The sequence below is a fragment of the Talpa occidentalis genome, unplaced genomic scaffold (assembly GCF_014898055.3).
Source record: "Talpa occidentalis isolate TD23 unplaced genomic scaffold, MPIMG_talOcc4v2.1 talOcc4.2, whole genome shotgun sequence".
Lineage (NCBI taxonomy): Eukaryota > Metazoa > Chordata > Mammalia > Eulipotyphla > Talpidae > Talpa > Talpa occidentalis.
Genome location: NW_023602073.1, coordinates 117,896,652 through 117,909,167, shown reverse-complemented (window position 1 = coordinate 117,909,167; position 12,516 = coordinate 117,896,652). Strand labels below are relative to the sequence as shown.

Genomic DNA, 12,516 nt, shown 5'->3' with positions numbered 1-12,516 from the left:
ATTCTACACTAAAGTGCTGCAAGTGATTTTTTTTTTACTTTCCATCTCTTCTTCCAATCAATTAAAAAACTTCATTAAAAAAACTCCATATAGGGCCTCCCGGGTGGCGCAGCAGTTGAGCGCTGGGTTGTGAAGCTGCCCGCAGCCTCTGCAGCACCAGTTAGATCCCTGGCTGCTCCCCGGCCACCACCGGAGGAGGGTCCCACATGGTGCACAGACCTCTCCTGCTGCCCGCTGCTCCCCTCAGCACTGTGCTTCGGTCCTTCTGCCTGCTTTGCTCCCCGCTCTGTCTCTGGTGAAGTCTCTCACTCTCCCGCGCTTCTGACTGTACCCAGTGCTTGTATAAATAAATAAAAATAAATCTTTAAAAAAAAAAAACAAAAAAAAACCTCCATATATTTGAATAGTCAAAATAGTGACTAATCTCATTACCCTCTGTTTTAAAGTCAAATTTAGCTCCTGTATTGTCTTAGTCTGCCTCACCCAACAGCTACCCTGATGCCTGGTCTATTGCCTTGTGGCAACCATGCTGAGCTCCTTGGTTTTCTTCCAAGATTCTCCTATGATGTCTCCTATGATGTCCTTTATGGTCTAGAATAACCTCCTAAATCATTACTACTTTGTTATCTTTCCCAATCTAAACATTATTTACGTTTCATCATTTAACCAAATAAGTATCATAGTAAATATTGTTCCACACATTCATTTAGGAGAGACAGAAAACAGACTGCCAGACTTTAGCTTTAACTTCTGTAGGCTTAGTGGTGAGGTGTCCTTTCTAATAGACATACACACAATTTTCACAGAATTAGTAGGCACTCATTGTTTCAGGAGTGAATTTTTTTTAGGATTCCCTATAACATATACTATTTTGTGAAGTTGCCCTTGAATTGGTGAGGAGACTCCTGTCATAATTTCCAGTCAGAGTGACTTTTGTTTTTACTCTTATTGGAGATGATTTTTAAATCCTTTTGAGTCATAGTAAGAGCTCAAGTATCTGCCATGTAGAAAGTCACAACCTTGAACATTTTGCAAAAATGAGTTAGATTGCCTGAAATCTTAGCATCCCTAGAACATAATCTAAGAAAGTATGCATGAGCTTGCACAGACACACACACACACACACATACACACAAATCTGTTGGTGTGTCCTGTCTCCTTAAGAGTGTTAATTTAAGAATAAGGTTATGTTGTTTTTACTTTTTTCTGCTTTATGTGATTTTGCACATATGAATTTTCAGTAAATAGTAAATAAATTTAGTATTTTCTATATTATGATCCAATTTAGTAATTAAAGAATTAGTATTACCTATAAGTCAAATATGTTAATGCCTTTTTAGGTTTACCATTTGTTTTATATTTCAACTAGATCCATGCTACCCATGGTATTCTTTCACCAGATAATTAGTCTCTAGCTTTAAGTATTTCCTCTTTTAGTTAAACAAACACACATGCAAATGTGTTTTAGAGCAGTGCTATCTAATTCAGTTTTTCTGGGGTACTGAAAATGTCCTGTGTCTGTTTTGTTCAGTACAGTAGCTACCATCCACAGTGGATTTGAACACTTTAACTGTGGCTAGTGCAACCAAGGAATTGAATTTTTAATTTTATTTACTATTTATTAATTTAAATATAATCACATATAGGCAAAGTGGTTACCATATTGAAAAGCACAGTTTTAGGCAATTGGATTTCTGCTCCATATCCTTAAATGCAGCCTGCTTGGATTACTAAAATGCTTTGCATTTAGACAAAGGTGGTAAGCAGGGGGAGTCCATTCTGGTTTAATGAACTGGGGGAAATCAACATTTGAACCATTCTAACTAAGCCTGTTTCAAAGAACTCAAGGTACTTGATTGAGTTTGCAGTCACCTGCATGGTGACTTTAAAGCTTTGAACTTGAAAAATCCTGTGGATTCTTAAAAGTGGTGATAAATGGAGGGACTAGAGGAAATGGGTCAGCCAGCCAGAATGAAGCCTGGAGCTAAGGGGTTACTGAAGCAGCTGGAAGTATCTTGCTTTTGTTCCTACCTCCAAACCCTGGTGCACTTTTTAGGGACAAAGGGGCAAGAAATGTAAAAGTTGGAAGGCAGCCTCTAGACATTGTAGAAATGGTGGTAAGAATTTAGTATCTCTTACAGAGTGATTGTTGGAAGTCTTTTCCTCTTGTGTTGGATATTAATATTCTTAGATTTTCAGATATCCAATAGTTTTTTTTTTTTTCTTGAGTGATAACTTAGTAAAAACTTTCTAATAAAAATGTCATGGTGTTTGTTTTAGAAACAAATGAGAGAATGGGCTGTTTTAAAGAATTTAAACTAAAATTAAACTTAGAATTTGGACTTGGGAAATCATTATTATGCAAAAAAGGTGGTTCAGAGATTATTGTCATTTAAGCTTACTTTACATTAACTTCTCTCTATAATGAAGCAAAAAGATTATTTCTTCTTGGTCTTGGACTTATGTATGTCAGTAATCACTAATTTGAAAGATGTACTCAAACCACACCAGAATGAGTTGTTAGTGTATCTTTTATCTGTAGTACTCTAGTAATTTTTGTTGTGGTTATTTGATATTTAATTACTATTGAGTATATTTTCATAAGCTTTGTGAAGTAAAGATGTACTAATTGTGCTACAAGTTGGAGTGTGTGCCATAATTTATGGGGAAGGAAAAGTTCAATATTAAAATGCTTCAGTTAAAAAGTTTGACATTAAAATGTTTCAATTACTCTTATTTCCTTAAGGCTGTAGAGGGAAGACATGATAATTCAGTTCTTCTACTTTTTGTATTTGAAATTCTAAAATATGCATATGCCTAAAATGTGATTGGCTCTAAAATCTCAATTCTCTGAGTTTTTGTCAGTTATTTGTTTTAAAAAACAGCATGGATAAACCATCAGGACACTTTTTATACAATTTTGTATAATATTTTGGACATTCATATTTTGGTTTGTATTATTCATGAACCATAGTCATAACCTGCATATGATCAATTAAAAAATAAGGGCACCCATGCCTGGGGAGAACCCAATAATGAGCCTAGTTAGTTATGTTACATGTTCAGTCTCTGTTTTTTCTTTGTATTACATTGAATCTGTAGTTTGGGTCAAAGCCTTTATGTACTTGTGTGGTTCCATCAAAGCAGTATTTCCCAGGTTTTAATCATTTCTATATAACCATTGGGAATTTGGTCATTTCTAACTACCTTTGATATTATTTTCAGATGACTCATTTTAATGTAAAATTTTAATAGGAAAATGTGATTATGTCTACAGTAAAACCATGATCACTACTGAAAAATCCATTATTCAAAATAGAAGCTAAACTGTAATTCTATAAATATAAATCTGGCATTGATTTTCAAGGGCTGCCTTAGTGTTATTGAATGGAGTAATAAGCATATGTTATGAAGGCCATGTAAGTTGTAGAGAATCAGACTGATACTTTGTTTCTTGTCATCACCATGACTAAAGGAATAGACAATAAAAGCCATCTCCTGTATCACTACCAGTTTCATACTTAGTCTTTGCGATATACTGCAATATGTAGAGCGGTGTGGGGGCAATTAAAATAAAGTGTTCTGTTGGCTTAAAATGGATATTGCATATTGGAATAGACTAAGTTTTCTTCCTCTTAGGATTTCAAAAGACTAATAATTCTGGAAATATATATATAAATTCTGAAATAGATTTTCAAGTTAAATTTATATAGATTATTTTCTTGTTCTCTCCTTTAATGCTTTCCATTTGCATTTACAGTGATTATGTTTCTTAATTATTTTTCAGTTTAAATATCCAGGTATTCTTTCATTAAATTTTTTTTGTAATGTAGAGGTATTTTGTAGAGAGGATTAACTGATGATGATTTTGTAGGTAAAGAATATTTAATCTAAATGAAAGCAAACACTAGAATTTTGTTGCACAAAAAGGTGGTTTAAGGATGTAAATGATTGTTTTAGATTGACTTTTTCTTTGTACCATAACAGAAAGAGAAAAATAATAGCTTTAAACTTAGAGTTTTTACTAAACTACCATTTACTACCAGATATTCTTGTTTAGCTACAGTAAACAGTTCAAAAATCCTGTACTTTGCTTTTAATGATAAAGTACTCCAGTGACACCTTGTGGCTACTCCAGTATTAAACCCAAAAGCTTTTATCCTTGATGAGATCACTGTTTCTCAAAAGGCTTAAAACTTTGGTTATGAAACATATAAATGCTATATTATGATAAAATGCAAGGTCACTTTATGTGAGCTCAGTTGATCACATCATTTTTCACTCAGTTGCACTGTCACAAAAGATAGAACTTCAGCCATGGGGCTAGATAGGGAACCAAGTATGTTATCTCCAAATAAACCTTTATTTCAGATTGAGTTAATGGAGTTTATGAAAATTACTGAAATATATAGGAATTGTGATACCCCTCTGGAATTGGAGGGTGGGGGTATATTACTGATTCCTCGTAGATCATCTAAAAGTTACTTAATATTTGTTGGGTAAATAAATTTTTTTATGGATATTCATTAACAATATTATTGAGCTTAAGTCCTATTCTTCATATTCTGAAAACAATGTTTTAAAATATTTCTAAAAAATAAATAATGAAAAATTAACAACTAAAAAATTCTAATCCTTTTTTTAAAACTGAAAGTGTTTTTTCCAATTAAACCATTATTCTCCATTTGCATCCTTAAAATTCTACCCTATCCTAAATATTCTTAGACTCTGCAGCTTCTATGTCACTCCTGCTCATAAAAAGTGACCTGTAAAGTCTTAAGTAGTAGTCATTCTTATTTCTCATTTCATTCAGGGAAGAATAGACCTAGAAGAAAATATACTTCTTTTCTTGTCTGTTGAACCATTTTTTTTTTTTTACAGTTTGTATGTATTAAATGATAACACAGAATTTTTAAACTGTATTTTCCCATAAATGAGGAATGAATGATATCATATATGTGTGGAATGATGTTATGTATGTGTGTCCTTTGTGCCCTTTTCCTCTATATCTCTTCTGTCTCTTTTATATATGTTATCAAGACTTATATCATCATACAATATTGTATTTGTGGTAAGCTCTCCTAATAGTAAGCTTCCATTTCTAGCATCAAACCTGTATTTGCTAGATTATCATTTAGTATATCATTTATTCTACAGCACTTACCTCATAAATAATCCCCATATACTCTTCAATAACAAGCTGCATGAATTCTTCAGTCACCTGCAAAGCTTTTAATAATATCATATACCCTGGGAGAACCTTTAGTACTCTGCAGGTCTTGAGACAACCATGTCATTATGCTTAAAGGTTTTAGAGGGAAAACTTCGGTTTTAAATTTGGACTAATTTGAAAAATATAGTACAAAAGAATTTGTCTGACTCATGTCAATGAACTAAAAGTTTTCTTGTTTTTAGACTAGAAGAAATGGAAGAAAAGTATCTAATGAGAGAATCAAAACCAGAGGATATACAGATGATTACAGAATTAAAAGCCATGCTTACAGAAAGAGATCAGGTTATAAAGAAACTAATTGTAAGATAATTTTGTTTTTGGTGCAGCATTGTTAGTAATCAATAGATTGTTGATTGGGAAAATATTTTAAATAATTCTAAATGAAAATTGAAAGTATATCTGTACATTGTGATTAAAACTATTAAAATGTGTATGAGTAAGGAGAAGAAATACAAAGTAACTGTAAAGTTAAAATTTGGTATTAGGTTCAGAGGTGCCTCTCTTTTCAATATTTTTAAAAAAGAAATAGTCTTTAATACACATGAAATGTTTCATCATATCACTGCCAATGTACAATTAATATACAACTGAAGAGTGTGTGTGTGTGTGTGTGCGCGCGCGCGAGAGAGAGAGAGAGAGAGAGAGAGAGAGAGAGAGAGAGAGAGAGAGAGAGAGAGAGAGAAAGAGAAAGAAAGTGAATAGTAAAGAACAGTCTACACATGCATGCATTAACCTGCATTGTGCATTTCAGGTTAGTCATGCTAATTTCCTAAAGTGTGTTCTACTGAACCCTGATCCCAGAAGATACTCCATGACAAAAGGGTTCCATGATCTAATTTAAGAAAGCTGGAAACTGAGAGCCTCAGTACACACAGAAGTATTAGGGATCTGAAAAGTTTATCAGGGAAGAAAATACAGATGTAACAATAGATATATTACCTTTATTAAAGCCATTATTTCTCAAAAATAAAAAAAAATACATAAATATTTTAAAATTCATAAAACCTTTCAGAGTCTTTTAAAATATCTTGATCAACAATTAAGACCACTTTTTACTTCCACCAACACAAAAATCTTTAGAGTAAAACTACAAATAGAATGCTAATCGCTGCTTGTTCATTGATTTCTTAAACTGAAAACTGGAATTAGAGTGCAAAGAAAACTTGAGTGCCTTTCGTTCTGAATTCCTTTTTCCTTAACAAATCTCTAGACAGAATGAAGCCCAGACCATTGTCTGATATGAGAAATTCTGCCTAAAGCAACAGCTAGTAAATTGGGGCTCATAGCTAGAACCAAGGCGCAGGCATTGAAAAGATGAGTGTGTGCTACTTTAACCCACTAACCTCCCAGTTTTCTAAGCGTTGTAAACATGAATACAGGCCTTATAGATTGCCCTATCGGTAGCAGAAGACTCATGGGAAATTGCCTTATATTCTACACATGAAATTAGTAAATGTATTATATACTTGTCATCTGTGGAAATAGCTATTGATTTTCTAGTTCTTACTAAGTAGGTTTTACAGATATGAGTGCTTTTTCCACACTACAGAATAGAAATTAGAGTAAAGAGAAAAGTAACTATTCAAAGCAACACAGCTAGTTGGTAACAGGAATCGCCAAGGATATTTCATATTCTTTATTACATCCCAATTCTATGAATTATGGGGCACACAAGCTGAGATTGACACAAATGATAGTCATCACTAAGAGTGAGGATGAGGAATCCTGCATTAAACACACACTGTACCATTTAATTACTATGTGTCTACTTCCTAAAGTTTGGTTGTCCAGTTAGCACATGTTGGTGAGGTCAAAGGGAAAGGGTTTATCTCTGTAAGGACCCTTCACATTTATGTCTCAGAGACATTAGGCAGGAGCAAAAATTTCCAATATTCACGAATAATGATATAATAGTGTCATCTTCACATATGGAAATAATTAACCAAGCATACATCCCAGGAAATGGAAGTTAAGCATGCTCAACCCTCACAGTCAGCCCTCTGGAACAGGGATGGCAACAAATAAAACATTTAGGTCTCATTTCAGAGGAAAAGGGTGTTGAAGGGTAGAAGAGAGTCTGGGGTATAAGATCTGGAAGGTGTTGAACTCTTATTCAGGAGCGTCTTTAACACTGAAAGTCAAAGCTACAAATCTTTGTACAGGCAACATAAATCTTCAGATTTTATGTTAAATTTTGAGTGAAATGACCTTTATACAATTAAGTATTTAAATATTCATTAGCAAATGTTTAAAAGCTGTTTGTAATTCTTTTCCATAGGAGGATAATAAATTTTATCAGTTGGAATTAGTCAATCGAGAAACGAACTTCAACAAAGTATTTAATTCAAGTCCCACTGTTGGTGTTATTAATCCACTGACTAAGGTATGTGCTGTAAACACTGTAAAGAGGAATGTGTTGTAAAACTTGATTAAAATGTTTATAAAATATTTAGGGTAGCATGAATCTTCCAAAAAATGTTTTCTTAAATTTAATAATCTAGGACTAAAATCTATGAATTCTTTATTCTTTTTTCTAAATGAGAAATGAGATACTAATATTTATTTGTTGAAAACTTCTACCCCTTAAAATACTATAAAAACCTTAATATCTCTAAGGAAAACTAACTGTTAAATGTCCTTAAAGTAACTTTTCATTTTCTTAGTTTTCACTCTATCTTTGCATTCCCAACAGCTCCCATTACTAAGACTTGCCATCTTAATGGACCTTGGGTTGGGCATGTATTTTGTTGTCTACCATTCTTTAGAAAAGGACTTTACTTCTCTCAGTCATATGGCCTTTCTTGATACTTAAAATTGAATGTGATGTATCCCAATACTTTGTTAGTCTCATAAGGCAGATAGATAAATGAAATGAAATGAAATGGATATGGCTAAGTCTTATACTTCTTTGTGCCCCAGCATGCTCTGGCTCCTCAGTAAATATTGTTCAGTTGCAAAATTAAATCTCATTTTCTATAGTTGACCACAAATTATTCTAGTGAATAATGTAATAAGGGATTAATAATTATGTCTATTGACTTTATGTCTATTGTGTCTATTGTGTCTTTTGTCACAAACAGTAAAAGAAATGAAGTATTAGGGGCCTCTCTGGTGGCATAAGGGGTTAAGTCTCAGCACTGTGAAGCTATCAGCAATCACTGCAGCACCAGTTCAATCCCAGAGAGCTAGCTAACCCACCCAAGAAGTAGACCTCTCATGTCTTGCCCGCTGCTCCCCTCAGCAGTGTATCTCAGTAAATCTGCCTGTTCTGCTCCCTACTCTGCTCTGGTGAATGCTTTCACCCCTCTGCACCTCTGGCCTACACTCCAGCTCTTGTATCCATAAATAAATAAAATAAATGTTTTTAAAAAAGAAATGAAGTATTAAAGGTATTTTTGAATTTAGATTTTTATTAATTTGCATATGATGCCTAATTTCTGTTAGGTCCTTAGCCGGAGATTTTTGCTTTTAAAGTTCATAAAATTTCTCTGTTAAAAATAGGGAATCTATCCTTCCTTCACAAGTTAAAGTGCTCCTAACTTTAACATAAATGTTTTATAAAATAGATTAACTTAAATATTTTGTAAATACTATCTCTAGAGCCTAAAACACTAAAATACTATCTCTAGAGCCTGATACATAGAAGATACTCAATAAATAATTGGTGGATAATATTGTTCATTTCCATTATTAGACTTAGACAAAATATATTAGAAATATTTCTCTATTTATTAAAATCAAAGTTTTAGCTATAAAACCATTAGTATAGAATTTTACCAGTGATATTTTTGATTCTTAAAATAGAAATCTTATGTTGGTTTAATTATGCCCCCTTGTGATCAGAACAAGAAAATGCAAAAGCTACATTTCTGTAAAAACTTTAAAAGTACTTTGACTGCTAATAATGACTTTAATTTTCAAAAACAGTTCTGAAGAAATTATTGTTCCTTCCTTTTTTTTTCATTCTGCTAAAACAGACTCCTTGTCAGGAACTCATTTTTAACTCTAACTCTTTGTCACAGCTATGACAAAGAACAATGTCTAGATAGCAAGATCATAAGTGAAGGAAAAGGCTGTCTTGTCTACTATATTTTTTTTCCAAGCACTGGAACCATTTTGTAAAATGTTTCATACATTTAATTATATACATCTAATTAGTAGACTATAGTTGTATTCAAAATATCTTGCATGTTAATTTTCATTCTGCATTGCAAGATGATGCTCATTGTTTCTAAAAGTGTAATAGCACAGAGGCTAAAGTTAATGATTTGCAAGCTGATAGGTTTTGATAATCTGTGCTTGTATTCTTATTCCTCTTTTCATTGGTTAAAAAACAATTGAAATATATATTAAAAAAAGCATTGATCACTTTTGTTTTATAACCTTTAAATTTTTTTTAAATTGTGATCTAATTAATCAGGAAATAAGAATTATGCAGATCGAATTTTTTTCTTCAGAATAGTGGTGTAGTGAATTTAAAACTTAATGCTTCCTCTAGGTCAGCTTTAGATCTTAAGTAGAAATGTGAGATTTGTTTTAAACTACATTGCCAAGCATTTTCATTCCTCTTTTTTTTCTAGGCAAGGACTGCATCCCTTTGACGGATGGCTAAAGTTCACGGACCTCTCTTTCAAAATTATGTTTAGGGCCTCCCCTGGTGGCGCAGCGGTTGAGCACTGGGTTGCGAAGCTGCCCGCAGCCTCTGCAGCGCCGGAAAAAAATTATGTTTAACTTTCCCCCTTCTCCAAATTTTAACCTAAATCCATTTAACTCATGGTATCTGCCAGACCTACTCTTTCCCTCTCTCTCTGCCCCTTTCCTCCCTGGATTCTTCATCCCTTGGTGTTCTTTTCAGCTTCGCCTCCTCCCCATGAACCATGCCTAAGTGTTTCTTCCTCATTCTTTGTCCTAGCAGCATGTTTGTCTATGAGGATTCCATGTAGATAAAGAACACCTCCAAGGATCCCCAGACCACACTTTGGGTAACACTGGTTCATTTTAACATCTGAATTTACAAAGCTTTCAAAATTTTCCCATGCCAAATTTTTATCCTCTGCTATTCCTATTTTCTCATTTGTCCTTATGCAGGGACTATCCTCACATGTATTATTTTTAATGCAGCAAAAGAAGAAGAATGATAAATCACCATCAAACAGGTTTGTGAGTGTTCCCAATCTCAGTGCTCTGGAATCTAGTGGAGTGGGCAATGGACATCCCAACCGCCTGGACCCCATTCCTAATTCTCCAGTCCACGACATTGAGTTCAACAGCAGCAAACCACTTCCACAGCCAGTGCCACCCAAAGAGCCCAAGACATTTTTGAGGTGAGCCCGTCTCACCAGTGACTTTTTTCTTTTCTTTTTTTTTAACTTGAGAAATATACTGTTTTACATTACAGACATCCACATTACCTTAAGAATAACCTAGAAAAAAGGAATATTACTGTGAAATATATTTATCACCTCTCTAGAGAATTCTTTTTTGTTGCTAATTTCTTGTCAATTTTCTAAATGCTTAAAGAGATGGTAATATAATTCAGAAGCTAACAGTCTTAACATTTATGGACACTTGCTTCATTTCTTTATTGTCACCAAGTTCTCATTAATAAGCCATCCTTATGAAAGTTATTACAAAACTTTAAGATAGTATTTATTAAGCGTTTTTTATGTTCTGTTCCCTTTCTTGTTTACAGAGCTTATTTATAATATATATGTTTATTACCAAAATGAAAAATATATGAGCTCTGGGAACTTGATCTCTCTCTCTTAGAAAATGATAAATTCTCTCTCTCTTAAAGAGAGAGGGGTAATAGATATAAATGAACAATTTTTATAGTAACAAGAAAAATTTGAATTAAATTCAATTATCAGAAAGTACTATCATTTTATGCTTACCTATTACTGATTTTGTGCTGCTTTATTTTTACTTATTCTTACTAAATCTGAGTTTTGTCACCAACAATAGTCTTACAAATAAACTAAAATAGGAAGAATAAAAAAAAAAGTCAGATACAACTGTGACTGTGTCTCCTGCTAAATATTTTGTGTTGCTTATTTTCCCTTGTGCATGGGGATGCTCAGGAAACAGTAGGATGCATGTGCATGAGCTCAAGGAACATGACTACTGGAGTTTCCATTACACATTGTTGCGTGCCTTGTAATTTCCCCCAAAGACGGTAGGGATTCTTTCGTTTTCTCAACTAGCCCAAGAATATTAAATTAGAATTAAGAAAAGTATAAATGATCTAACTTGTAGATGGAGGGGAAATTGGCTTCTTAATATATTCACTTTCCCTCTAGAGTGTATGTTTATGGAATTACCAAAGTTTATAAAATACATATAGTAAGATATTATAACTTTGTTTTTAAATTCGGTTATATTTAAGAACATGTGTGTAAGAATAAAATGTTTGTGTTAGGTTCTGAAATTCTAATTAACAGAAAGGTGCTGAAAGAGAGGAGTATTATCTTGGTTTCTCCTCCCTCATTTCCTCCTGAATTTTCAAATATGGTGACACTATTTTTTCTCAACTGTTTTTGTTTTTTGTAATTGCTGTGTGATGTGGCTCCTCCCTAGTTGACCTCACCTGAGCTGCTGCTGTACTCTCCTGTTCTCTTGGAGTGGAGAACGAATCTAATGTAGGGGAGTAGCAAATCCTTCAAGCACATTTCTAACAAAGGGAATGTGTTGTCATCTACATTGATGTTTTATGTGCTTTTCCCTTCATTTTGCAAAACAGCTTAATGCTGGGTTACATGTCTCTCTTTTTATGAATTTAGTCCTCCTCAGAGTGAAGCTTCCCCGGTGGCTTCTCCGGATCCCCAGCGCCAGGAGTGGTTTGCCCGGTACTTCACATTCTGAAAGAATTGTGTTGACACAGCTCTGTGTGGACTGTTACTAAGAGCATGACCTTATACAAGTCATTATGTGAGCAGGCTTTCCAATGTCAAACACTGTGAATGAGAAAGTATGTGTCACTCCAATTTGAAAATGCACTGTATTTCCTGTGGTATTTATTGGAATCACACTATAAAGTATTATATTATGTGTGTAATTATAAGTTATTTTTATTTGAGATGGAAGAGTCTTGAACCTTTGTAATTACTGCATAATAAATTTTGTTAGAACAAACAATAATGCTTTTCATTTCTTTCTAGTAAATTTAATTTTTAGACACCTTAAATTCTACGTAAGACTGCCCAAAAAGAATTTTACTGTGTCAGTAATCATGTGAAATTATTTGACTTTAATACTCATGATAAAATCAGAACAGGGAAATACAA

General features: G+C 33.5%; 1 protein-coding gene across 5 annotated transcripts in view; it reads left to right on the top strand.

The window, feature by feature from the left end:
- The window catches only part of FAM184A (family with sequence similarity 184 member A), a 122,715-nt gene extending 110,355 nt beyond the window's left edge, over positions 1-12,360 (top strand). For 3 of the 5 annotated variants that reach the window (XM_037520313.2, XM_037520314.2, XM_054699134.1), the window contains 4 exons: positions 5,416-5,533; positions 7,512-7,616; positions 10,355-10,557; positions 12,013-12,360. In XM_037520313.2, coding sequence (XP_037376210.1) covers positions 5,416-5,533; positions 7,512-7,616; positions 10,355-10,557; positions 12,013-12,094 — 508 coding nt within the window. In that variant the 3' untranslated portion in view covers positions 12,095-12,360. The other 2 variants (XR_008553338.1, XM_054699135.1) reach the window with 2 other exon arrangements.
- The last annotated feature ends 156 nt before the right edge of the window (positions 12,361-12,516 follow it).